This window comes from Moschus berezovskii, chromosome 5 (assembly GCF_049115385.1).
Source record: "Moschus berezovskii isolate FMDL1 chromosome 5, NW_MosBer_1.0, whole genome shotgun sequence".
Taxonomy (NCBI): domain Eukaryota; kingdom Metazoa; phylum Chordata; class Mammalia; order Artiodactyla; family Moschidae; genus Moschus; species Moschus berezovskii.
This window is the reverse complement of record NC_142464.1, coordinates 112,328,044-112,355,958: the sequence shown is the minus strand read 5'-3', so window position 1 is coordinate 112,355,958 and position 27,915 is coordinate 112,328,044. Positions and strand designations below refer to the sequence as shown.

The 27,915-nt window shown below is 52.4% G+C and overlaps 1 protein-coding gene across 1 annotated transcript in view; it reads right to left on the bottom strand.

Annotated features, from left to right (window-relative positions):
• Positions 1–412: 412 nt before the first annotated feature.
• Positions 413–27,915, bottom strand: part of PPP2R2C (protein phosphatase 2 regulatory subunit Bgamma) — a 169,221-nt gene continuing 141,718 nt past the window's right edge. Inside the window, exons 7-9 of the mRNA XM_055435003.2 lie at positions 18,657–18,826; positions 12,960–13,051; positions 413–3,174 (exon numbers count right to left, since the gene is read on the bottom strand). Of these exons, the coding sequence (XP_055290978.1) occupies positions 2,883–3,174; positions 12,960–13,051; positions 18,657–18,826 (554 nt within the window). The 3' untranslated portion in view covers positions 413–2,882. The remainder of the gene's footprint in view (positions 3,175–12,959; positions 13,052–18,656; positions 18,827–27,915) is intronic.

Genomic DNA, 27,915 nt, shown 5'->3' with positions numbered 1-27,915 from the left:
ACCGTATTCTCAAAGTGGATGTGAGAGTTAGAAATGATCATGGGAGAATCGGAATATTTGGAAATCACAATAGGCTATGCTCACTTGCTCCAAAACATAACAAAATAAAACAATTGTCATTTATTGAGCGCTTATGTGTCTGGCACTGTGATTTGCAGGCCGTTGTCCAATTTAATCTTGCCCTTCCCCCACAACCCCCAAACCACAAGGTTGGTATTATTATTAGCTCCATTTCCTTGGTGATGAAATCAGAGCTGAGGAAGGTTAAAAGCTGCATTGGGAGCTGGAGGCAGGAAAGCCTGGAGGTGAACCCCGCTTTCCACATGTGTCCCCACCTGCCATGTGCCTCTTGACGGGACCCATGGTCCATTAAAAACAAACAGCATTCCAAGCCTCATTTTTGATGTAACATTTGTTATTTTATTGGAAAAAGCTGGTATTAACATATTTATAATTTTATTCAACAGTTGGATAGTTTGTGAGACACCCAAAAAAACAAGAATGCACCTATGAGTTACAGAGTCCAAAATGGTCAGGCCTGTCTAATCTACTACCACATATCCGAAGCCACCGAGCAATCAGTCCTCAGAGAGTATTGAAATGAAAATGAAAACAACCCAACAACTTCACAATGGCTATGTGAATGCTCGTACATTCAAAAAGAGCAGGGAATTTAAACAGGAAGGAAGCAAAGTCTGTGACTATGTTACTGGCCCTTCTGCCATGTCTAGTTTTACCTCTTCCCTCATCAACATCTTTTCTCAACACACATTTTACTCACAATGCTTTTATTCATTATGCTTTGGACATCATTATTTTCCAGGGATCCAAAGACATGCTTTTCCTTCTGAGAAGATCTTTTCTTCTCCCTTTTCGGTTTGGTGTCCACAGTTTAAAACAGAGTAAGGAACCAGGAACTGTATTGAGACCTCCTTTTGAATGCAGTGTAAGCTTTGCGCTTTGTAGAAATGGTCTGTGTTAAATCTATGATCTGATCAGTGACCTCCATCTGCAAATGCAAATTGCCTCTCAGCATCTGAATCACAAAGGAAATGATCGCGCCAAATATCCGAATAATTGTATAAGGCCCTCAGAGCTGGGTTTTGGCTTCAACAAGATTTCTATACAATTTATCACATTCTTGAACCTCTTTACAAAGGGAAAAAAAGGAATCCAATCCTGTGATTGTTAGTTTTAATTAGAATAGATATGTACATATAATACTGTCCAGGTCACCTGGATTTTACAGTGATATATAAACAAACATTCTTCATTCATGTTGATTAAAAAAAAATCAATGGACCCATTTGCTTGTGTAATTATTGTATGGCTGGAAGTGAGTGCACATGCGATCTGTGCTTTGACACACACAAAAGTAGACCATTATCCGCTGAGAAAAATCTTGAGTTGGGTCTATTTCCTGGGTTAGGTTACATCTTGTTAAAAAAAAAAAAAAAGTCAGATTCAGTCGGGCCTCTGCACTCTGCTTTCTGAATCAAAATGCAAGCCACTAGGTTCCGCTGGGAGTTCAAAGGGCAAAGACAAGTTGGCGTGGTTGGCGGGTGGGCCAAACCGATCCTTACAAAGTAGGAGGGAACCGTCCTGGAAACACCACATTCTCACTGGCCCGCGAGGGGTCAGAAAAGAAAAGGTATCTTAAAATGGTCATAACATGCAATTTTCTTTTGGAGACAGTTCAGTGCATCTGGAAAAGGAGCTGGGGTCCACATCTTGGGTGGAGAGAGGGCAGAGTTCCTTATCACCAAACAGGTGAGGAGACCCGGGGGTCTTCTCCTTTCTGCATCTCAGTTCTCCTCGATCCTCCTCATCATCCTACCTGCTCTGTCCTGCTTCACAAGATGAAGAGATGTTTCCAGAACCTTCCAGGCTGGAATGTTGCTTTAACATGAGCCACCAACATGATGGGATGGAAAGGGTCTTGTGGGAAGGCCTGGACGGAATTCCTGGCCCCTCCTTGGCTGATGCAGGCTTGGGCCTCAGTTTTCCCATGTGTGCAGTGGGAATGACAAGTTATTCACCTTTACTCCCTGGCATGGAGCCTGGCACGGAGCCTGGCACTCAGTGTGCAGTTGGCTTGTGTGGAGGAAATGAATGGGCCCCCACTTCTCAGGGTCATGATGAAGATTCAGGAAGATCATGGAGGGAGCCAGGACGAGTACCCAGGAGATGCAGAGGACACCTGCAGAATGACAGGAGAGCCGGCACAGAGGCTACAGGAGTCACACCCATGGGCCTGGAGGGCCGGCACCACGCCTAGCACTGGGCAAATGCTCTGAGAAGGGTGGTTAAGTGGTGAAGAAAACACGCATCCACTGTAGGTGGATTCCACTCCCCTTCCTCTCAAGAAACTGTAAGGGGCCTGGGATATTCCGAAAGACGTTAAAATAACCTAAAAGAGGAGCTCGCAAATTCTCAGCATGAATTCACGATCCAAAATGCAAAAAGGTGAGACCCGCGGCTCTGAGACAGTGGCAACTGCTCCATTTAGCATCGAAAGAATACCTGGCTGGCTTGTTTGAGCTTCGTTATCCGCCCCCGGAGCCCTGAACTGGGGCCAGTGAGGCGCAAGAGACACAACACTCCGGGGCTCCCGAGGCCCCCAAGAAAGGAAAGCGCTGGCGTGAAAAATGAACGCGCAGACGGAAAACATCCTAAGAAGGTGGGAAAGACTGCACGTGATTAAAGTACGGGATGCAAGAAGTGAACTTCCAGGCCGACGATCCCGTCGGGTTACTGCGACTCCTTCTTTGTCCTGTGTTCCAACAGAAATCATCCGCAAAGGTGGGTCCGGCCCTGGGATGCTTGGAGGGACGGGGCCCGGCACCCACCCCGACCACCCCGTGGCCGCTCCGCCGGGGCACCTAGTGCATGTCGGAGTTCACCTTGTCCTGGAAGATGTACAGGTTGTTGGTGGCCGCGATGGCGATGATGTTCTCGGCCGGGTGCCAGGCCGTGTGCAGGATCTTCTTGGTGAAGTCCAGGCTGTCCACGCTGATGTCGTCCCGTCGCCGCTTGCCGCCCACGCACACCCGCCGCGGCTTGAGCACCGCCCGGGGCTTGCTGCTCTCCCGCGACGCCTCCAGGGTCACATCCCGCTTGGTGTTCCGGTCAAACATGCGGAAGAAGTTGTTGTAGGCTCCGGTCATGATGACGCTGGCGGAAGAAGGAGAAGCAGGCATCAGGTGGGACCCCGGAGGAGGAGGAAGGAAGCCTGCCGCTCCTTCCCGGGGCTGCAGAGCCATCACCCCAGGAAAGGGGACCCCGTGGGAGCAGACGGGGACAGCCTGCCTCCTCCCACCTTCTCTGGGGTCGGGGGTGGGGGCGGTCCTCTTGTCCCCGCCCTATATCTCGGCTGCATCAGCACACAGACTTAGAGCCGGGAGCTGAGAGCTGAGACCTTTGAAGGCTCTGCCCCAAGCATCATAAAAACATTCCCTTGTACTTTGCCCTGTATCCCAGGTAGAGAGCCCGAGACTTTCAATGAGACTAGGCAACAGCAGAAGGAGGGCAAAGGAAAACAAACACAGTAGACAGAGGGCTATAAACTCAGCACCAAAAAAGGGCAGGCCCCCCTGAATCAGCCAGACATATCCTTCTGGTAGAAACCTAGGAGCCTCCTGCTGTCTGAGCAGGTGACTGACTAAAGGATCACTCTGCTCAGCATCCATGTGCAGGTGTTCACAGGCCTCCCACCCCCTCACATCCAGCTAAAGCGCATTGTCCATTTGTCTTTCCACTGCCCACCTCTCCTCCCCCGCCTCCCCTGAGGAGAAGGGATTCCTGTTGAATCAGAGAAAGGATGTTAATCTACACAGTAAGAGCTGCGAGAGAAAGAACAGCAGCCACATGGATCTGGGCCTGGAGAAAGAAGGGGGTTAAGGGTTTGGAGCATCTGGGGGGAGAGCATACAAAGTCACTGGGGAGGTGGGAACAGACTCCAGAAGGCAATACTGAGGGTATGGAAGTGATCTTCAGGAGAGATTCGGGTCGATTGAAACCCCTCCTCCCTTTTGGAGATGAACTGTGCTTCCCCGATGGTGTCATTGCTCCCAGAGGAGCCATGAGGGCCCCTAGGTTTACAAGGGTTATGCACGCGAGCCATGGCTTCAGTATCACCCGAGCTGCAGGAATAATCCCATGTGGAGGAGATGCATGAGGGCACCTGGGTGGACCAGAAGAGTGTGGGAGAATGGACGAGTTGTCATTACAAGTCACCTTGCCAAGGCTATGGTTTTTCCAGTGGTCATGTATGGATGTGAGAGTTGGACTATAAAGAAAGCTGAGTGCAGAAGAATTGACGTTTTTGAACTGTGGTGTTGGAGAAGACTATTGAAAGTCCCTTGGACTGCAGGGAGCTCCAACCAGTCCATCCTAAAGGAGATCAGTCCTGGGTGTTCATTGGAAGGACTGATGTTGAAGCTGAAGCTCCAATACTTTGGCCACCTCATGCGAAGAGCTGACTCATTAGAAAAGACTCTGATGCTGGGAAAGATTGAAGGCAGGAGAAGGGGACGACAGAGGATGAGATGGTTGGATGGCAGCACCGAATCAATGGACATGAGTTTGGATGAACTCCGGGAGTTGGTGATGGACAGGGAGGCCTGGCGTGCTGTGGTTCATGGGATCGCAAAGAGTCGGACACGACTGAGTGACTGAACTGAACTGAACTGAACTCACCTGTGGACCATCTCTTATGTCTGTCTCTGCTGGATGGGGGTGGCCTGGATGTGGGTTGGGGAGGGAGGCCCCTGCCTGGTCACTAACACTGCTCAAGGAGAGGGGTCCCCCTGGCAGAGGGCAGAGGGGAGGGTGACATCTGTCTCCCCATGTGAGAACACAGCACTGTGTCTCCTTTCTCACCGATCAGTCTATCCCTCTGAGTTCTGATCCTTCACAGAAAGGATATTTTCCTTGGCTTGGGGCCTGGCGAGTCTGGGCCAGGAGCTCTCTTTTAGTTCCAGCCTACGAGTGGCTCCCTGCCCAGGCTGTGTGTTTCCTGAAGACACCGCGCACCCATGACCTTCTGCCAGAGCCACAACTGCAGTGTTAGTGATCAGCGCCACCTCCTCTTGACACCCAAACTCTCTCTGACCTCGTGTTCAGAGACAGTGGGTGGGTGTTTGGGGGCCATGAGGATGCATAAAGTGGCTCTTCCGAAGCTGTTCTGGGGGCATCCAGGCAGAAGGGGATGAGGCTCACTAAGGCCCCAGTAGGGGGCAGAGAGCAAATGCCAACTGGGTGATTGGAGAGGAGCTCCATAAAAGGACTGTTCACACATGTTCTGGAAGCTCCTAAGGGAATCCAGGGAAAGAGCTGTGCCCGGGGACTGGTACATTTGTAGGTTTTGAAACTCACCCCCACCCCCACCCCACAGGCCTGAGACATGAAGGGAGGGAGGGGTCATAGGAAAGAGAGAGAGAAAGAACCAGAGACAGAGAAATCTGTGTGAAGGGGGTTGTCCTCTGAAGGAAGCTGTGCCCTAAGGGGCACGGTTAGCCAAGACGACAGGGAATGGGGGGGGGCGATGAATGCTCCGGCCTCTCTCACCACCTTCAGGCTCCTAGTGTGCCCCATGGTTAAACCCAGCCAGAGGCCAGCGGGCACGTAGGCCTGTGGATGCCCCACCAACATCCAGGCACAGTCTCTCAGGAGGAGGAGGGTAGAGACGGGAGCTGGAGGGGTTGGGGGTGGGGGACACCTCTGGGCTCACCTTGAAACACTAATTAATCATCCACAGGCAAGCATCCATCTAGGCTTCTGTCTCCACACCAGGCAGGGGCTCCGGGGGCACGTGTGTCTTATTTGAGTCCCCAGGACCTGGCTTGGCCCTCCTAGGGGTAAGTGGTCCTTGAAGGAAAGACAACCTCCCGCAACAGCCAACAGGAACTGACCAAGCAGAGGACAACTCCCTCCTCCCAACTCATGAAGATTAAGGATGCAGTAAATGCTTTGTAAACCAAATGGACCGAAGGGCCAGAAGCTTCTCTTAGTCACGGCCAGACCTGCAGGTTCAGAAGGTCCCTGCCCCTCGTAGGGCAATAAGTATCTGTCGAATGAAGGAACAAATGCCTGACCAGATGAATAAGTGAATGCCCTGGAAGGGTCACTCACAGTTACAGCCACACTTGGAAGAAAAATTATGACCAACCTAGACAGCATTAAAAAGCAGAGACACTACTTTGCCAACAAAGGTCAGTCTAGTCAGAGTTCTGGTTTTTCCAGGAGTCATGTATGGATGTTAGAGTTGGACCATAAAGAAAGCTGAGCGCTGAAGAATTGATACTTTTGAACTGTGGTGTCGGAGAAGACTCTTGAGAGTCCCTTGGACCGCAAGGAGATTCAACCAGTCCATCCTAAAGGAAATCAGCCCTGAATATTCATTGGAAGGACTGATGCTGAAGCTGAAACTCTAATACTTTGGCCACCTGACGTGAAGAACTGACTCATTTGAAAAGACCCTGATGCTGGGAAAGATTGAAGGCAGGAAGAGAAGGGGACGACAGAGGATGAGATGGTTGGATGCTGTCACCAACTCAATGGACATGAATTTGAGTAAATTCCAGGAGTTGGTGATGGACAGGAAAGCCTGGCGTGCTGCAGTCCACGGGGTGGCAAAGAGTCGAACACAACTGAGCGACTGAACTGAAGTCTTAGAAAGGCATGAAATGCCCTGGTTAGTCCCCCTCCTCCCCCCCACCCCCCATGGACAGGAGACAGACCAGGGGTGAGTGGAGCGGCTTTTCTGACACTATGTGGGGAGCGATGGGGTTGGGGTGGGGCTGACAGTCAAATGGTTCTCCTTTTTAAGAGACTCATCTAATCCCTGCAGGTGAAGGGAGGGTGGGTGGAGAATTCTAATGTACTTTCCGGCTCTATTCTTTTCTATTTTAAAATCTTAATTGGTGTGAATAGATCTGAGTGGTGTTGAGACAATGAAATGACAGGCCCCTGGAGGTGCTGGGTGGGTGTGAGGAGCCCACCCCTTCCAGGCCCGCTGGCTGCTGGTCAGTTGGTGGAGAGGGTGCCTTCAGTGCCCTCCATCTCAAAGTGGCCCCTCTTCTCTCCCCTGATGTCAGCTCACCCCGGGGAAAGCTGGGTGGGCTCCTATGTCATCTAACTTATGACCCGTGAGGCTTCCCAACAGTGTGACCCTTTCCCCCGCAGTGTGGGACAGGGAGTGGGCTGAGCCTGAAGACGCCGCCAAATCAGAGAGGATCTGGCGCCTGAAAGTCACTGAAGCCGAAGCCCGGGTCTCTGGGGCTGACCTAGGGATCCTGGGTGCCCCTTGGGGTCCAGGCATGTGGCCCTTGGCCAGGTCATCACCAAGTGTTGTTGCTGTTCAAGTTTGTGTCCGGCTCCGTGACACTGTGGACTGGGGCCCAACAGGCTCCTCTGTCCTCCACTATCCCCCGCAGTTTGTTCCGATTCCTGTCCATCGCGTCGGTGAGGCCATCTAGCCAGCGCATCCTCTGCCAGTGGAATGCATTCATCACTACAGTGCCTACCCCTTAACCAGCAGCTCTGCCAGCTGTGGGGCGCCCGTGTTCAGGCTGGAGGACAGGGAGGAGGGTGGGGTGAGGTCAGCAGAGGGGCCATCCTACCACCCAGCGCCCAAGCATCCCAAGGCCAGGGGATGGGATGGGTGCATGGACAGGCTGACCCTGGCCATCACAAGCAGACACTCAGGGACAACTCCACAGAGCTTGGGAGATGACACAGCGGACCACTGCCCAGGTTGCACCCTCCGTTGCCCTTTCTTCTGGCCTCTCAGACACAGCGGGGCTGTGAATGAAGAGAGGTGGGCAGGGGAGTGGGTTGCAGTGACCTGGGTACCCTGTGGGTATGAGGAAGCCGGGCCAGAGTCTCCATGTGCAGAACAGACAGTGGGGCAGTGAGCATGGCCAGGGGGCTTGCAGGGCTGGGGAGAGGCCTGGACTCCCACCCAGGCAGTGCCTTCTGCCAGGTGAGCAAGGTGAGTGAGCAGGAGGCAGAGGCAGGGAGGAGGGAGGGCAAAGTGGGTGAGGTGCCACTGTGCGTGTGTGTGTGCGCGCGCGTGTGTGTGTGGGTATGCTTGTGCACCCCTGCAGAGAGAATCCTCAGGCCTAGGGGTTACCAGCTGGGATGAACTCTGACCTCCAGACCCCAGGGCAACAATCTCACCAGGCCTGTCTGACTCTGCAGACAAGAGGGGGCCTGCCCGGGACCCTGCCAGATACCCTGTCACTGCCCCAGCTGGTGTGTGCTGGTGTAGGGCTCTGCAGGCTGGGTCACAGGGCTGGCCTGTGCAGTTTTTCCATCTATAAAATGGGGTAATGAGGGACTCCAGCCCCTGGTGAGAATAGCCCCAAGAATGGATTAGATAATATGCTAAAACTCTTAGAACAGTGCTGGGCTCAGTAAATTCCACCTCCTCTTACGTATTAAATGCCAACCATAAATACTATGGTGCTAGAGAAGACTCTTGAGAGTCCCTTGGGCAGCAAGGAGATCAAACCAGTTAATCCTTAAGGAAATCAACCCTGAATATTCATTGGCAGGGCTGATGTTGAAGTCACAGAGGATGAGATGGTCGGATGGCGTCACTGACTCAATGGACATGAGTTTGAGCCAACTCTGGGAGACAGCAAAGGACAGGGAAGCCTGGCGTGCTGCCATCCATGGGGTCACAAAGAGTTGTACATGACTTAGTGGTGGAATGATGAACAACATTTATGGATTCTAACCATCCCTGTGGCCCACCTGTCTGACTAGGAGCCCAAGGCTAGGGAAGCAGAAGGAGGGAGTGGGTGACAGATTCCCAGAGAAGGGTGCTGCCTGCCGAGGGGCTAGGCTGGGGGCCTCACCCTTCCCTCTGTGCCTGCAGGGGCAAGAGAAGGGAGAAGGCGCCCCCTGGTTCTCCAGGGAACACTTCACAGAACCCAATAGGCACTGTCACACCACACCCACCCTTCTCCTGAGCCACCAGGGAAGGGAGAGTGAGAACATTAAAGTCATTTGCAACCCACACAGCTGCTAATCCTCCTTTCATTCAGGTGCGGGATCCAGAGGACACCCCTGGGGAGGAGGGAGATCCCCCCACACACACACCTGCATCTCTTCCACCTCGGAACACCAGGTCCCAGCATCCTGCAAACCATGCCAGGTCAGACTGACCCATTGCTCCCCTTCTTAGGTGTCCCCTAACACCCCAGAAGGTTCTTTTAACAGGGAAAAGGGGAGTCCCTGCCCTGGTTTGCATCTAAGCAAGTTGCTTCACCTCTGCCAGTCTCGTTTTCCTCGTCTGCACATGAGGATCACAGCCTTGGCTGCCAGGCTCTCTTCTTTCCACTGGGAAAGACTCCTGTTCCATCCCTGTGGGGCTGGAGGGTCTGTCAATCATGATGCTCTACTGCCCCCTTCTGGCCAACTGTGGCATGCAATAGATCCTGTCCATGATGACTGGGGCAAAAGTGAGCATGTGACCCCAACAAAGCCAATCAGATCCTTCTCTGAGAATTTTTCCATATACCTAGAAGGGGAATTGTGGTCCAGAAGGACAAAGGAAGGGGGACTATTTGGGGTCACCATTCCTAACTGCAAGGGGAGCCAGCCATAGTCAGGGAGGAAGAACCTCGTGTGTAAGAAGCAGGGAGGCTCTGAGATGGGCGTGGACAGAGAGAAAATGACCCCAAAGGTACAGTGTGAGCTCTGAGATAGTCTTGCTGGAACTTATCAGAACAAATTTAGGCTTGTCTGATTCCTGCAATGGGAAAATGCTTAAAGTGTTAGTTGCTATCATGTTCAACTCTTGGAGACTCTGTGGCCTGTAGCCTGCCAGGCTCCTCTCTCCATGGGATTCTCCAGGCAAGAATACTGGAGTGGGTTGCCATTCCCTTATCCAGGGGATCTTCCCAGCCCAGGAATCGAACCTGGGTCTCCTGCATTGTGAGGAGATTCTTTACTGTCTGAGCCACCAGAGAAGCTGGAAGATGCTTAGTTGACACAAATCCCTTTTTCCCAGGCAGAACATATTAAGGAGAACTTCCTAGAAGAGATGGCATTAGTGGTGGGTCTTGAAGGCTCGGTGGGGCTCTTTAAGACAAGGCAGACAACAGACCTATGTGTGCCAATCATTGGACCACCCACTGCCAATACAGAGCATGACCTTGCCAGGAGCATCACACACAAGGTCTCATCCTCAAAGCAGCCCTTGAAAGATGTGGTTTATTTGAACCACTTTCCATGGGAGCAGACTCAGAGAGATCAGACAGCTTGGGAACGATTGAAGGCAGGAGGAGAAGGAGGTGAAAGAGGATAAGATGGTTGGATGGATCATCAACTCAATGGACATGAGTCTGAGCAAACTCCAGGAGATAGCGAAGGACAGGGGAGCCTGGAGTGCTGCAGTCCATGGGGTCGCAAAGAGTCAGACAGGACTTAGTGACTGAACAACAACAGCAATTAAGCAAGTAGCTGGAGACTGGTGTGTCTGGTGTGGAGAGTGTGGTCTGGAAATCCAGGGTGTCGGATCTAAAAACCTCCACTCTTCCCTCTCCCCCAGGCTGCCCATTTGAGTTTTGCTGGAGTTGGGTAAGAAGCGCTGTGAGCATTATCAGATGTCCACTAGCTCTTGGCTGCCATGTATACAATTGGGATGCTGGAAGTTTCCCATTAACATAAGAAGGACAGGAAATGCTGAGCTACGGGATTCAGAAGGTTGGCTTTGGTCTGGAAGGGTTGGGGGGGGCCCTGAGGGGCAGTACTTGCTTCTCCTCTTAGCCTCTGAGCTCTTGGAAGGCAGGGATCAGGCTTTATTTATCTTGGGATCCTCCTCTATGGGCTTTCCTGGAGGGTCAGACAGTAAAGAATCTGCCTGCAATTCAGGAGACCCCGGTTCAATCCCTGGGTCAGGGAGATCCCTGGAGAAGGGAATGACAACCCACTCCAGTATTCTTGCCTGGAGAATTCCATGGACAAAAGAGCCTGATGGGCTACAGTCCATGGGTCGAAAAGAGTCAGATACAACGGAGTGACTAATACACACACAGACCTCCTCTATGGGGCTTGCTGGGCTCATAGGATGCTTGCGATGAAGTGGAAGGAAGTGGCACATCCCTTTGCCTTCCAAGAGATCAACAGTCATTGACTGGACACTCTTGAGGCTTCAACTCAGGGGCTTAGAGTGGGCTGAGCTACAGTTCCACTTCCAGGGCCACTCCAACCAGTGGGGAAGAGGCAAGGTGAAAATGTGTAATAAATACAAAGACACAGAAGGAAAACCCAGGAGGCTGGGGGTGTTGAGATGGAGAGCAACACCCTGAGGGCTTCCTGGAGGAGGTGGCCTTGGGTTGAGTCAGTCATTTGAAGTGACAGCAGGAGTGAGCCAGGTGAAATGCGGTCAGGGTTCCAGGGGGGTGGGAGCAGAGTGCGTTGTGGAGGTGGGTGGCAGGGACTACCAGGGCTGGGGTGGCTGGCATGGCAGGAGGAGGTGGGTGAGAGGCAGGACAGCTGAGCTGCAGGCTGGGCCCGGGAAGGTCAGGAAGAGAAGGCGGCTCCCGCCTCTGAAGCCCCGCATTCACTGTTCATGGCTGCCCCCTGGTGGTGATGTGGAGGAAGGGCGGGCAATGGTCACAACCAGTAGGGAGCCAACACGGACAGACAGACAGACACACACGCACGGAGCACTGTTGGGATCCCGTTTTTCCAGCAGTAAGTCTGTCTTCTGAGACTCTAATATATCCCCAGACCTGCTGCCGGTGTTCGCTGGGGTACCCCCAAAGTGTCAGCCTGGGTGCAGGCCCCTGGAGGGAGCGCTGTGTCCCTCTGACCCCGCAGCATCAGTCTGGTCCCAGGCCAGGGCCTCCATCTGCTTTTCTAAGCATTCTTCAGTGGACCCCTGTGCCCACCATTCCAGTCCCCATGAGAGCACTGTCCACGTGGAGACCCCACAGCCAGGTGAGCCCCAGGATGTTGGCAGCAGCCCTAGGGGGTCCCCCACCCCTGGACACTTGGTCCCACTTGGGGCCAGCCTGTTCCCAGGGGTGCCCTTCAGGTCTTGTCCCTGTGGTTCTGCCACTCTCCCCACCCGTCTTCCCCGACAGTCCCAGGGGGCCTGTGCTCATAGCCACACAGCATCAGAGCGCAGAGGTTCTCACAGGACCGCAGCGATGCCAGCCACACTTAGAGCCCAGCCTTCTTGTGGCCGGACGCTTGGGACTGATGGAGTCCACACCCTCAGAGGCACCTGGGTGGAGGGCTGCCAGCTTGCCTCTGTCCCGTCTCACCCATGGCAGCCCTGCTCCGGTTGTGAAGTGTGATGGGTGACGTGCTGATGTCCTGGCCCGGTGTGGTTTTCATCCCCATGTGATCTGGTTACCCAAGTCCCTGCCCTGGACCTTCCCCGTCCACGCTCGCCCTGGGCTGAGCCGGGTGATGGGGAAACAGGAACTCAAGTCAGGCTCAGGTTCATTTCCCAGGAGGGCAGGGCTATAAGGGGTGGGTACACCTGTGGAAGCCCCCTTGTGCCAGAAGATGCAGGAGCTGGAAGAGCTCTCTAGAGCCCCTGTGGGCTGGAAGCAGAAGCCATAATAGCTGGAGGCGGGATCAGACCAGTGGCTAAAGCCTTCTGCTCCACGGGGGACCTGGCACTGATATACCCCTCACCCTTGACAACCTAGGGAAGGGACTGCATGGTGAGGCACCCAGAATTGCCTGAAGATGCTCCCACTACTGCTCAGGAGAACGGGGCTCCAAATGGATGTAGTTTCAGAATGTGAAGTTTCATTTCCATCCTTGAACTTGAGAGCTGAGAGCTAGAGCCTGCTTACAAGAAAGGCCGGGGTTCCTTGGAACACCTTGATTCCTTTGGCTGGATAACAGGGAATTCTTGCCCCGCCTACCCCCGCCATGCCACATCAGCAACCGGGCCCTCAGGGTGAAGGTCCAAGGTCTGAGGTTACCTGTCACTCCCATTCCAGGCGCATTCAAACTTGTCAAAAATGCAGTCGTTCTCGTACAGGGAACAGAGTTTGCTCCGAAGGTAATCGTGGACCTGGCGGGAGAAGGGAGTGATAGGGTGAGTCAAGGGGGTGCCTGGAGAGTCCTGGTCTCCCCTCCACGAGGAGGGTCTCACTGAGCAGGGCTGTGCCCTCCGGGGTCTGGACAGCACTCCTGACTCAGCCCTGATCACCGGGAAGGGTCCACAGCCTGGTGCATGGCTAACCCCTGAGCTGTGGCCAGACAGGGGACAGTCACGGTGACGAAGGGAACAACACCGAAGGGAACCACATCCTGGCTCTGCCCACCCCGGCTGTGTGACCCTGGACAGTGACTTCACCTCTCTGAGCTGCGGTCTGTTCCTCCTTAAAGTGATAAGCGCACACCTCATGGGCTGTTCTGGGCTCCAATGTAAGTGATGGGTACAGGGTCTTGTCCTCTGGGGACAACAGTCGCCCTGAGCACACTGGTGCCAGAAGAGGACGTTCACACAGGTCCCTCGAGTGTGGTCTCAGTAGGTGCTGTCTGCCCTGTTTATAGATGAAGTACTGCAGCTCAGGGGTTAAGTAACTGGCCTGAAGTCACACAGCCTCCAAGTGGGAGGCCAGGATCCTCTCCCAGGGTGACCCGACACCACGGGAGAGCTGGTGACCCGATCCCGCAAGCTCTGTACCCACGGGGCCTCCTGGGTGCCAGCTCTCTTCAGGGACATGGCCCTGGGCTCTGGGTGGGGGGAGTGCACATGTGCTCAGTCAAGTCCAACTCTTGGCGACCCCATAGACTGTAGTCCACCAGGCTCCTCTGTCCATGGAATTTCCCAGGCAAGAGTACTGGAGGGGGTTCCATTTCCCACTGCAGGGGATCTTCCCAATCCAGGGATCGAACCCACGTCTCTTGAGTCCCCTACCTTGGCAGGCGGGTTCTTTTACCACTGAGTCACCTGGGTGGGGGAGGGGCAGGTAAATGGTAACAGGAAGCCTCTGTGTGTCTTCATGACCCAGGGGAGTCACTTAGCTGCCTGGAGCCTTAGGTTTCCTGTCTGAAAAGGGGGTCATGAGAACCCTCCCCGGAGCAGAGTGTGAGGATTCCAGGAGACAGATGCCAGGCAAAGCACCGGGGAGCTATCTGTGACCCCAGCTAACTACAGAGGGAAGGAGAGAAAGAAATGTCCAACTCCTGCTAGGCAGTGATGGTGGAGGGAGAGGAAAAAGCAGATTTTCATCCTCTTCAGGCTGAGAATCTCATTCATCTTTAAAAACTCAGCTTTCGAGGAGGTCCCCTCCTCTAGCAGGGCTTCCCAGGTGGCGCTAGTGGTAAAGTACCCCCCCTGCCAATGCAGGAGATGCTAGAGGCATGGGTTCAATCCCTGGGTCTTAGAAGATCCCCTGGAGAAGGGAATGGCTACCCACTCCAGTTATTCTTGCCTGGAGAATCCCATGGACAGAGAAGCCAGGGTGGGCTGCAGTCCATGCGGTTGCAGAGTCGGACACGACTGAGCGGCTGAGCATACCAAACGCCTCCTCCAACAGCCTCCCTGGATTTCCCCAGGCTACACATCTCTCTCTGACTCTTTCCTTGGGGCACCTGAGGCTCTTGGCCTGACTTGTGTTTATGTTGACCCCACAGCCTGGAAGTTTCTTTTTTTTTGTCTCAGAGTCAATTTTAATTATTTTTTTTTCAAGACTGTGATTTTGCTGCTGTTGTTGTTATTGTTTTCAGGCAGCTTTTCTTTATTTATTTTTAACTGAAGGATAATTGCTTTACAATATTGGCTTGATTTCTGCCAGGAAGGTTCTTAACCCAGGACTTCCTCAGGCCTTGGCCAAAACGCCCCTCCCCAGAGAAGGTTCTCTGCCCGCCCCGCCCACAAAGCTTGCTCTCCCGCGCTTCTCTTCCCACCTGACCTGCGCTCTTGTTTTAAATTCTGTCCATAGGCTGACATCACCCAGATGTTTCTCTCCAGCCAGGACCTCTCTCCCCGAAGCCCACACTGGACTGTCTAGCTGTCTACAAGGATGGGCCAGAGACCCCTTTAGGCTGAGCATGGCTGAGCGCTGGTCGTCCTTCTATCCCTCATCCTTCCACTGGTACAAAGGCTGCAGATGACCATGTTTTTCCTTATCTCTCACACCCACATTCAGCTTGTCCAGAATTCAAAGTGATCCGGAGCCAGTCCCTTCTCACCACATCTGTCCTATGCTGCCAGCCTGCTCCAAGCACCCCCACCCAGCTTAGTGCAAAAGCTCTCCTGCTAGCTCTGTGTCTGCTCCACACGCCCCCCAGCCTCGGTCTATCTTATAGGCAGTGAGAGGGATTCCTTGGAAACTAAGCTGGACCATGTCTTGCCTCTACTCAAAACCCTCCAGGACACGCAAGTCCGCTGGTCACCTCTCTGACCTCAGGCTTTTCTTCCCTCCCATAGGCTAACTCTGCTCCAGCCGGCTCCTCACCATTCCTTGCGTGCACTAACCATGTTCCTGCCTCAGGGCCTTGGCACTTGCTATTCCCGCCTCTGGGAACACCCTCCCTGCAGAGGGCTCATGCCCTTACTTCTTCTAGGCTTCAGCACCTCTGTTTCCTCTGCCTCAGCCTCTGGTTTATTCATCATCCTTTGGGAAGCCTGTGATTAGTTCACCTGTTTGTTTGCTTGGTTTCTGGCCAAGCAAGAAATGGATGCTTGGAATGGATGTCCCTCTGGAAAGATCTATTTGTCTCATTCCCCAACTTCCCAGTGCAGTGTAGAGGGCCTGGCACATCACAGGACCTCAATACAGTTTTAAAAAATAAACAAGTGGTATTAGAGGCAACTGGAGATGGTGTGGCTGGGCTCCCTAAGTGGGCCACGCATCTGAAGGAACGAACGGGGTCCCTCCCTCAGCCATCCCCTTTCTCCACTCTTTCCTTAGCAACCCTCGGTGCCTCTCCTATGGTGTGTGCCTGTGGCCTGGGGTCTCCTGACCCATGGCCACACCAAGCTCAGGCTCACTGCGTTCCTGTCGTCTGGGACCCTGGAGGGTGAGATGGTGGCTCCTACTCTCCCTCTGGGCCCAGGGTCGCAGAACACTGGCCTGGTGTAACGACTCAAATGAATGGGATGAATGATGCCTGGCCTCATTCCCGGCCACAGACTGTAAGGTGCTCACGTTCCCCTCTCCAGGCTTGCATGTCTGTATGTGCTCCACGCAGTCAAGGCAGCCTCACTGATGCACTCGTCCAAACACACGTGCTCTTGTCTCCTGCACACTGAGTGCCTCCTGCCCTCTGGTGGCAGGGTAAGGAAGGGTGTGGGCTCTGCTGTAAGGAAGATGTGAGCACCGATCTAAGCACCATTGCTTGCTACTCTACCACCACAGATATGCCATTTAACTCAGTTTTCGCCAAATAAAATGGGATCGAGAGAACACCGTTCCCACCTCCCATGGTAGCAGGGAGGTTTAGAAGAGGAAAGTGTGCCAAGGTCTTAGATCAATGCAGCACTGCCGAGGGCTGACTGACTCAACACCTCTTTCTTCTTGCCTTCTTCAACCACAGAGGCCATAAAACTACTAATTTTCCCAGCTTGATCATGGGCTCATCCTAGCCAATGAGTTGAAAGAGGTCTTCTGAGGAGTGTTCTGGGAAAGCGTTTGTGTTCCTGATAAAATATGCCACAGATCCAACCAGCACAGCCTTTCACATGTCCTCTTATTTCCTGCCTGGAAGGTTGGCATAGTTCCTGGAGTTGTGGCAGCCATTTTCCCACCATGAGGTATCACTCAGGAAGGTAGAAAACCAACATGCAAATGATGGGGAACTAAATCACCAAAGTAGCTGTTGGGATGCTGAATGGGTCACAAAGCCACTCACTCTTCTAGGACACTCCAGCTTCTTGTAAAGAGAGAAAAGCTCTTATCTATTCAGTACTGCAAGTCAGCCAAACACAAATGTGCAATACACAATTTCTAGTGCATAACAACTAAAGACATTAGGTACTATGTTGGTTTTATGTAGCTATTAATATTTTTAAGAGGTCAGTGGGGCCAGAAGCCAAGCAACCAGCTCTGGGCCTTGTCCTTTAGAGCAGTGATTCTCCTGCTTTATTGGGTCCTCATGTGCTTTGAGAATCTGAAGGCTCTGGACCCTCCCCCGCCCCCAAATGCTCATATTCAACATCTAGTTTCAGGGTCTGTGGGCCTTTGCTGCCTCTAGGGACATGAAAGGCTGCGGGGGGTGGGGGGCGGTGCTAAGGGAGTTTGAACACTCATGTCCCTGGACAGGCTCTAGGAAGGCAGCAGAATGGTCATCCCCACAGGCCTCAGCAGGGGTTCTGTCATTCCTGCCCCAGTCTCTGATCCCTGTCACTCCTGAGGGTCAGAGGAGGCGATGATCCTTTCCTGGGCTGTGCCGTGGGAGCAGGGTGCCTGGGTCAGAACTGGAGGGAGTGGCAGGACTTCTGGTAAACACACGTGGCTAACAAAGGAGCCCTTTCAGGAATCCATTGTCCTGAGGAAGCTGGGGGTGGTGGTGTGGGGGGGTGCAACAGAACCTTCTGAGACATAGTTGTGGGCATGGGGCTGCCAGGAGCATACGTGTCCAAGGTCAGACTCTGAACCCCAATCCTCCCCTCTCAGCTCTGTGCCCCTTCCCAGTGGGGCCCCTCCCTCTCCCTGGACATGCTGTACCCCAGGCCTTGGCGGGACGGAGGACAGGGAAGGGGGCTGTAGGGCTCCCATCTGGGCTCCGAGTCTGTCACTGCCCAGCTGTGAGGCAGCTCCCCATATCATCACCTCTCAGTACCCTGGGTTCCTTCCTGCCAAAGGGGGCCCATGGTGCCCTCTTCATAGGGGCAGTAAGGAATGAGGTGACAAGTGTCTGTGGCACTCTGTGTGCAACCAATACTTGGTGACACTATAAGCATTTGGCTGGGTCTTCTGATGAGGTCTTTTCCCACTCTTATCTGCATGATTGATTCCTATAAGGTTCAGAACAAATGTCACCTCCTCCAAGAAGCCTCCCAGATTGCCCAGCTAGAGACATAACTGGAGCAGCTATAAAGCAGCTTTAAAACAGTCCTATATTTTTACCAAATTGTAACATCACATGAATTTTGTCTTTCATTCCCTCATATATATGGATGAATCATAGCAGAAAAATAATAAACAACTTTCCAGGCAGGTGTCCCAGGCTTTATCCTATAGGCCTGGCTGAAAAAGCCTGCCCTGAAGATTCAGAAATGTACCAAGCTCCCATTTCAACACTGCATCAACAGCTAAGAATGCTCCCTAGGAAAGGGCAGTGCTTAACCTGCCTTAATGGTAGGACTGCAGACACTGGCTCCAGGGGAGGGAAGCTGTCGTCTGCACCCTCAGATTGAGCCCCGTGTGAGGTTCATCTTTGTTCCCTGGGGCCTGAACTGAAGGCCTAGTCACAACCCTGCCTCCGAGCAGGAGCCAGCACGCAGAGGACCCACATTTCCCCATGAGGCGAGCTGAGCTTGCCCCTGGGCTGAGCTATGTGAGATGAGCTGCCTGATTTCTTGAGCCTCGGTGTCTTCACCTGCAAAATGGGCTGATGAAAGCCACTGATAGATGGGAAAGCCCCTCCATGCAAAAGCACAGGGAAGGGCTGGGGGTCTCCCACTCACAGAAGGGCTCCCAGGTTTTCCAGGGAGCGGCGCCCACCTGGTAGGTCTCTATGGGCCGCGCCTCCATGTTCAGGTCCCAGACCTTGACCGTGAGGTAATCGCGGGTGAGCATGTACCGGCCGCTGTGACTGAACTTCACGTCTGACACGGAGGAAATGATTTCCGAGAAGAAGGAGCGGTTACTGGGGTCCTCGGGCTCTTCAAATACTGTGGAGACAGAAACAACCAGGTCACTGGGCTGCTCCCACCTGTGGGGTTCCAACAACAGACGGCTCCGTTTCCACCCTAGAATCATGCAGTTGTTTATTCATTCATCAACCTATAACTAAATACTGGCAGGCACAGGCCCGAATGAATCCTCCAAATGGGGAAGAACTAGCTCTTGGAACAATATTTATGGAGCATTTACTCTGAGCCAGATTCCGAGCTGAACTTTCCCGAACATGACTTTATCTAATCCCCCAACACTTTGGCCACCTGATGCGAAGAACTGACTCATTGGAAAAGGTCCTGATGCTGGGAAAGATTGAAGGCGGGAGGAGAAGGGGACGACAGAGGATGAGATGGCTGGATGGCATTACCAACTCGAGGGACATGAGTCTGAGTAAACTCCAGGAATTGGTGACGGACAGGGAAGTCTGGTGTGCTGCAGTCCATGCGGTCGCAAAGAGTCACACACGATTGAGTGACTGAACTGAACTGAATCCCCCAATGAAAATGTCAGGTCGGTACCGTTAATATTCCCATCTTATAGCCAAAGAAACAGGCATGGGTGGTTAGAAGCTGAAGTGGTGCTCGGAGCTGAAGTGGTGGAGTAGCGCTGCTCACTGTGCTGCTCTCTGCTGCCTCCTGCTGGCGATTCTGAGCTCCAGGCCCGTGAGGCGTCCGAGCATCCTGGAAGGCGCCGGACCACGCTCTGGACCAGGCGGGGCACCCTCTGCGGTTCTAACTGGCTCAGGAGCCTCTGTTCCTGGTGTGCTGGGCACCCATGGCCGAATCCCACTCTGAGGTGTGTTGTTTGGCTGCCACAGGGGTTGCAGCAAAATCAGATCTTGCTGCCACAAGTACAACCTGAGTCCCGTTGGCCTCCCACCTCCCATTACTGCAGGCCCGCTGCCCCACACAGGACGTTGCTTTCCTGGCCCCTGAAGGCGAGAGCTTTCTGCCCCTACCAGACATCCCAGAGTGGGGTCCCCAAGCAGTGTCCCCTCCCTGCTGCCTCTGTAACCAGGCCTTCCTGACACAGAGGTCCCTGTGCAGCGGGACGAGCTCTTCCAGGCTCACATCTGTTGCTGGCTGTCCCACCAGTTTGCCAACCAACACCCTCACTGGCCAATCAGACCCTATAGTGGCCCTGGTCCTGCAGCAGGAAGGACGTTAGGGTCCCTGATGACCATTTAGGACCTGGGCCGTGGATGGCCCTGGGCTCAGGGAAGAGGATGGGGTGGTGAGTGAGCAGCCATTTACAGCCAGTCTCAGTTCAGTTCAGTTCAGTCGCTCAGTCGTGTCCAACTCTTTGCGACCCCATGAATCACAGCACACCAGGCCTCCCTGTCCATCACCAACTCCTGGAGCTCACTAAAACTCATGTCCATAGTGTTGGTGTTGCCATCCAGCCATCTCATTCTCTGTCGTCCCCGTCTCCTCCTGCTCCCAACCTTTCCCAGCATCAGAGTCTTTTCCAGTGAGTCAACTCGTCGCATGAGGTGGCCAAAGTATTGGAGTTTCAGCTTTAGCATCAGTCCTTCCAATGATCACCCAGGATTGATCTTTAGAATGGACTGGATGGATCTCCTTGCAGTCCAAGGTACTCTCAAGTGTCTTCTCCAGCACCACAGTTCAAAAGCATCAATTCTTCGGCGATCAGCTTTCTTCACAGTCCAACTCTCACATCCATACATGACTACGGGAAAAACCATAGCCTTGACTAGACGGACCTTTGTTGGCAAAGTAATATCTCTGCTTTTTAATATGCTATCTAGGTTGGTCATAACTTTCTTTCCAAGGAGTCAGTTCAGTTCAGTTCAGTGATGCCATCCAGCCATCTCATTCTCTGTCATCCCCTTCTCCAAGGAGTAACTGTCTTTTAATTTCATGGCTGCAATCAGCATCCGCAGTGATTTTGGAGCCCCAAAAAATAAAGTCTGACACTGTTTCCACTGTTACAGCCAGTCTGCTGCTGCTAAGTCGCTTCAGTTGTGTCCGACTCTGTGCGACCCCACAGACGGCAGCCCACCAGGCTCCCCCATCCCTGGGATTCTCCAGGCAAGAACACTGGAGTGGGTTGCCATTTCCTTCTCCAATGCATGAAAGGGAAAAGGGAAAGTGAAGTCGCTCAGTCCTGTCTGACCCTTAGCGACCCCATGGACTGCAGCCTACCAGGCTCCTCCGTCCACGGGATTTTCCAGGCAAGAGTACTGGAGTGAGTGCCATTGCCTTCTCCATACAGCCAGTCTAGAAGGACTCAAATGTTTGGTGACCTGTCCAGCTGTCCCCACAGGCACCAGCTGAGTGACTGTCCTGCCTGCTGGCCTGCTCTGAACCTCCAGGCTTCAAACAGAGAGCAGAAATCTGACCATGTGTCCCCAGAGGCTCACCAGAGTACCCCACTTGCTGGTGCCTCCCCTGTGGGGACGTCCCATATGCCACTTGCCAGGTCCGTCTTAGCCCCTTACGCCCCATCTGGGAACCCAGTTTCCCACTTGTCCAAGGTCGACACTGCCCCTGCCTTTCCCAGAAATACAGCTCCTGCCCAGATTCCCCTCTGCAGGGTGGCAGGGAACATTTCAAGGCCAATCTGATGGTCTCACGTGCTCACGTCTGCAGGCATGCATTTGTTCTCTTAGTTAGCCAGTCCATGCTGAGCGTCCACCAGAGCCAGGCACTGTTTGAGGGCCTGGGATGCTGCATTGAACAAGGCTCCCCTCTCCTGGGGCCCCCATTCCCCTCCAGAGACAGACAGTGAAGCTCAGTGACATGCAGTACTGTGGGGGCAGTGGTGAGTGCTGGGAAGAAAGACAAGGCAGATGAGGAGACAGGGAGAATGGAGGCTGGTGGTTTGGCTGGACCGGGCCTCCATGGGAGAGAACATCTGAGCAGAGATGTGAAGGGGATGCCAGGGAGGAGAGCTCCAGGCAGAAGTCATATCATGTGCAAAGGCCCCAGGGCAGCGATGAGCTGAAGGCCATGGAGACTGACAAAGGTGTGAGCCAGGAAGCGTAAACCAGGAAAAGGGCATCATCCCGTGGGCAATGGAAAGACGCAGCAGGGCTTGGAGAGAGGGTGGGCAAGGCGAGCTGTGGGTTTCTCCAGATTTCTGCTCCCTGCGGTGGTGAGGCGACCTCCTGGTGGGTCAGCTTTAGCCTCTAAAACCTCTGAATTCTGATTGGTCATCTCACATAATTGTGTTTTGTACCTGGTAATAGTAATTACACGGACACCTTTATTTCTGCAAATATCAACATTCATAATGTTTCTTTGTTAAGCCCCAAATGAAACCAACAACATTTCCCTCTTCTCTCAGATGCCTGGAGTAAAGAAAAAAAAACCAATACTTGATTCCTTACTTAAACTAAAGCAGTGAGATTCTGTATTGTCTTTAAATGAACAGGGATATGAACCTAATATTTGGGGGAAAGGGGGCAGACAGATTGAAAGAAGTGTACCCAAAACTCTCAGCAGGGACCTGGGTTGTGCCCTGTACTTCCCCAGGTATGTGGCAGGAATTCTCTCTCGATTGAATCAGCATCTCTGCTGCTAGGGGTCAGACAGAAGGTAAGATATAAAAGCATAGAGAGTAGTACTGAAACATACATTGGGCTTCCCAGGTGGTGCTAGTGGTAAAGAATCCATCTGCCAATGCAGGAGACGTAAAAGACTCAGGTTTGGTCCCTGGGTCAAGAAGATCCCCTGGAGAAGGAAATAGCAACCCACTCCAGTATTCTTGCCTGGAGAATCCCCTGGACAGAGGAGCCTGGCAGGCTATGGTGCATAGGGTTTCAAAGAGTCAGACATGACTGAGGCGACTTAGCACGTATGCTACCGTAAGTAAAATAGCCGGCGGAAGTTTGCTGCATGAGGCCAGGAACCCAAAGCCAGTGCTCTGTGACAAGCTAGAGGGGTGGGCTGGGGAGGGAGGTGAGAGGGAGGTTCAAGAGGAGGACATGTGTGTATGCCTGTGGCTCAGCCATGTTGATGTATGACAGGGACCATTACAATATTGTAAATTATCATTATCCTCCAATTAAAAGTAAAATAAAAAAAATTTAAAAATATATAAAGCATACAGTGGGGTCTGTCTCTTGCACCCCGGCTTTGTACCCCTTGCCTGCCTCCACCCATACCATTAGGTCTGGTCCAGCTCCCTGCACTCTGCACCTTACAGAGCTCCCAGCACGCCTTGTGGGAGTTCGGTAGACCTAAGGGGGCCAGAATCACAGAGGAGCCTCCGTACTGGATGTCACAGAGCCATGGCTGTGTCTTCTGCCAGCTTTAAGGAGCAGGGAGCCACAAAGGTCAAAGGCTGAGAGGATGATCGAATCCATAATTGAAAACAGAAGCGCCCAACAGCCATGGCAGCCTCAGTCCTGGCTGTCCGTGGGCATTTCTGATGGTTTGTTTTAAGCACAAAAGCACCAGAACTGAAAAAGGTTAGTGGGAAGGGACATTAACAAGCCTGAGAAAAGTTATACGAAGTTCTCAGCTTTCTTTTCAAACATTTCTATGACATTGTTTTGTTGCTTTTATTTTAATGTGTTTTTTGAAATTCATTCTTATTGGAGTACAGTTGCTTTACAATGTTGTGTGAGTTTCTACTGTACAGCAAAGTGAATCAGCTACACGTATATATAGATCCCTTCTGTTTTGTATTTCCTTCCCATTTACGTCACTGCAGAGCACTGAGTAGGGTTGAAAATTTCAATACAACTATTTTTTTTTGGTCGAAAGACTGCAGAATCTTCTGTATCAATCCCCACCCCCACCCCCACAGCCTGAACATCCCCAGGGCATTAATAAGAGACAAGGGGATCTCCCTTCTGATTGACAGAATCACGAAGGACATTTCGCAGTAATTATTGCCACCAAGAGTTTAAAGAAGTGCATCCCAGAGCGTGGGAGGCTCCATCACACCTTCTCTCCCCTGCCCTGATTATTTTAAATTTGGGAGGCTTGGAAACAGCAGACGCCCATGTCTTATCTTTTTTAAAAACTAATTTTGCATAATGAAGGCTCCTGTGCCCCTAACTGGCTCCCTGACAACCAGGCCCTCCCCTCTGGGTGTCGCCGCTGGACATTGGAGAGGGCTGAGGAGCCCCATCCCTGTCACGCTTGCCTGAGTGAAGAAAGGGACCCTGGGGAGGTTCTGAAGTACCAGGGATGCAAGAAAAGGGAAGTGAAACCTGAGGTGGGGCCGCCTCGTACACAACTCCGATGTGTCCTTCTTCTACTTAAAGCCTTCTGGGGCTCCCGGTGCCCACAGGTCCAAGGTTCAAGCTCCCACATGTAGCCAACAAAGCTCCTTCCTAATTGGGCCCTGCTGCTCCAGCCTCATAAACCAAATTCCCCTCCTGCAGCCACATGCTGAACCCCGCCCCCCCAACCAGGGTCACAGGGCCTCGAATAGGGTGAGGCAAGCAGACTCCAAGGGTAGGGGCCGCATTGAACAGCTCAGTCTTGGGGTCGTCTGAAATGAATGTCCCCTTCCATGGTCCAACTTAGGCATCTCACTCGCCTTATCCTAGCCCTCGCCCTGCCATATACCAGGCAGCAGAGCGGAGCCAAGCTCTGTGTGACTTCAGGCAAGTCCCTTAACCTCTCTGAGCCCAAGTTTCCTTACCTGGAGGGTAAGCATGGTGACACCTCCAGAGGTAATACCTGGAAGCACCTGGCCCAGTGAGGCACTTGAGTAGCTGCTCAATAAAAGAGTTGTTTTTCCCATTGTTTTTGCTCCTTTTTTCTTTCCTACCTGTCTTTCCTACCAACTCCTATACATCCTTCAGAACCCCAACTCAAATATCCTGTTCTCTGTGCAGCTTATCCAGCTGTTCTCCAAAGAAATCAAATGCTCCCCCTTATTGCCTGCACAGCCCAGGTGTGCCCTCTTGTATGGCATCAGTGAGGATATCACTGAAGATAACCTGGTTACCCCGTGGGGCTGTGAGCTCTTGTCAGCCTGTGGATGGTCTTCTCTGGGCATGGATGGGGAGGTGGGGGGTTAACTGAGCAGGCAGAACTGACCAAGTGGGACTGGGAGGAAGGGAGGTTCAGGGCTGATGGAAGAATGGCCCTGGCTTGAGCCACATGCTCAGGGACAATGGTGCAGGGCAGTGAGACCCTGGAAAGAAATATGGATGGACAGAGGTGGGGCTGCGGGTCTGTGGAGGTGGAGAGACAAGGAGGAGACCGGCCTGAAGGAACAGATGGGTCCTGCCCAGTCCATGCTCCTGGCTGTCCTAGCAACGGGTCCCTCTTCTGCTCTGATGTTATAAGAACATCCACTTGAAAGATGAACACATGTGTCCAGGTGAGTCCCACCTTGGGCTCCAGGATTAACAAGGGGGTGGGCCATGGATCCTGTTAAAACACAGCCAGGCCAAAACGCCCTGTGGTCCCCATGCTTTCAGAGTAAACCCAGAGCACCCCACCAAGGTCTGTAAGCCCTCTTCACGTGGATCCTCCTCTCTCCATGCACTTCCAACCTCACCCCCCACCTTCCCTGACTCCGCTCCTGCCACATGGGCCTCAGAATACAGCTGCAGGGCCTTTGCACTGGCTGTGCCCTCGGCTGAGGGCTCTGCCCTGACTCGTCCCCAGACATCAGGAGCCTCCCCAGCAGAGGGAGGGCTGGGTCTGGTCTTTCCACCCCAGATCTATTAGCAGGGGTGAGCTCTGAGAATCTACCCCATCCAGCCCCTTTAAATGAACCTGGTTCACCCCTAACTCCCATGAGTGTTCTTTGTTCTCAAGGTTGCTGTGAAGAGTAAGTGATAAAGAGCACAGGCTGATAGGCATGAGACTTCTGGAGCCTTTAATAGGCTCTGCTTAGCTGTGTGACTGAGCGACCACACTTTCCCTTTTCACTTTCATGCATTGGAGAAGGAAATGGCAACCCACTCCAGTGTTCTTGCCTGGAGAATCCCAGGGACGGGGGAGCCTGCTGGGCTGCTGTCTATGGGGTCGCACAGAGTTGGACACTACTGAAGCGACTTAGCAGCAGCAGCAGCTGTGTGACCTTAGGGAAATGTCTTAACCTCTCTGGGCCTCTGTGTGATAAACAATAACAGCCCCCAAAGATGGCCACATCCTCATCCCTGGGACCTATGCGTATGTTACCTAACATGACAAAAGGCTTTGCATATGCAAGTTTAGGATCTTGAGCTGCAGAGATTATCCTGGACTCTCTTGGGTGGGCCAGCCCACTGGTAATCATAAGAGGAAAGGCGGACCGTCAAAGGCAGAAGAAGAGGTGACAGGATGGAAGCGGGGGTTGGAGTGATGCATTTTGAAGACGGAAGGGGTCATGAACCAAGGATCACAGGTGACCTCTAGAAGCTGGAAAAGATAAAGAGACTGATTCTCTTCTGAAGCCTCCGGAAGGAATGCAAGCCTGTCAACACTGAATTTTGGACCTCTGCTCTCTAGAACTGTCAGAGAATATATTCATGTTGTTTTAAGCCACTGAGTTCATGGCAGTTCGTTACAGCAGCTACGGGAAAATAATACACTCGGTTTCCTCATCTATAAAATGAAAAATCGAGGACTTGCATCATAGCACAGCTCTCAGGACTTAATGAGAGGTAAACTTTGAGCAGCACCTGGTGTGTAGCAAGCCCTGGACCAACATCATCTGCGGTTCCTGCTTCACCCAGCACGGGGCTGGCACGGAGTAGGGGGCCCACCAGGGACAGCGACTGTCATTACCACCTATTCTAGGGAATCTTCATGTCTCTTGGCAGGGCCCTTCCTTTTGGCAGACTCTGTGCTGTGAAAAGCAGAAGTGACTGTCTATTTTGAGGATTCAAGCACAGTTGTTTCCATGGTTACGCTGTCATTACGACTAGCAGACAAAAGACCCAGCTTTCTACTGCTTTGGAGAAGGACAGGAATCTGCGGGTTGGGTGCCCCTTGGTTCTGCCCCCGATGCTGGGGGTGGGGGGGCCTGGGGAAGCCACTGTTTCTCTGAGCCTCAGTTTCCTCATCTGCCCAAAGACAGAAATCAACACATGATCCACTTGTGATCTGGGATGCCCTTCCTTCAGTGAACAGAAAATCAGTCTTACCAATTGGGAAAATGATGCCTGGACCATTCATCTCTGGGATGTCACTATCAGCCACTCCTTGAGTTCTGAGTAGTAACGAAATGGGTAGAAGTGAGACTAAAGAACAGGTCCTAGCCTCCAAGCCTCTTTAAAACAAGATCTGGCTCCAATAACAGCCATTTGTTCTGATGAAAAATAACAGCCTAATTGGCAATCGTCTGCTTGCTTCATTTCTCAGGAGAACTAAGAACAAACGCCATCTGGAGAACGCAGACAGTAGGGCAGGTATTTCCACTACTCACGACTTATGGCAAATGAGATGAAGAAAGGAAAACAGAAGCTGCAAAGTATTGCTGCAGTATTTGCAGCCTGGTGAACAATCCTGTCACTGGTATTAATGAGAAAGTTTCTGTGCAGAATATTGAGTTTGAGAATGAAAAGAAAATTCTAGAAAAATGCATTTTAATACAAAATTAATTCCCTTAGAAAATCTATATAAACCAATAATCAAAAAGGATCTACACGTGAATTTTACTAAGACATCAAGGAGCAGATATATTATACTAAATGTTCTAGGGGAAAAAAGAGAGAAAGTGGCCAGCTCATTTTACAAGAGAACAATCCTCTTAATTAAACTGGACAAAGATTGCAGGCAAAGAAAATTAAAGGCCAACTTCATCTCTGATCATTTATGCCTAAAGCAGAATTTTTGCATCCATGCAAAAAAGTCCTCAGCAAGGAAATTTCCTGCCCTCAGTGTCACCAGGCACTGAAAAAGCCCCTGGGGATCAGGAGGTGCCATGTCCCTCCCTTCATACCTAGGCCCTGTCAAAGCCTTCCAGAACCTGCTGAAGGCGCAGAATCCTCCGTGGCCCTAATGAATGCTCACTGCAGCCCCCAGAGAAGGGGGTGAGACATTCAATGGAGCTGAGTCACTGAAATAAAGTTACAGCTCTTGCACTTGACTTTGCGGGCTGAGTCACATGCAAATCTACACCACCAGGCGTGTGGCAACGACGTGCCCGGAATCTGTTTGTG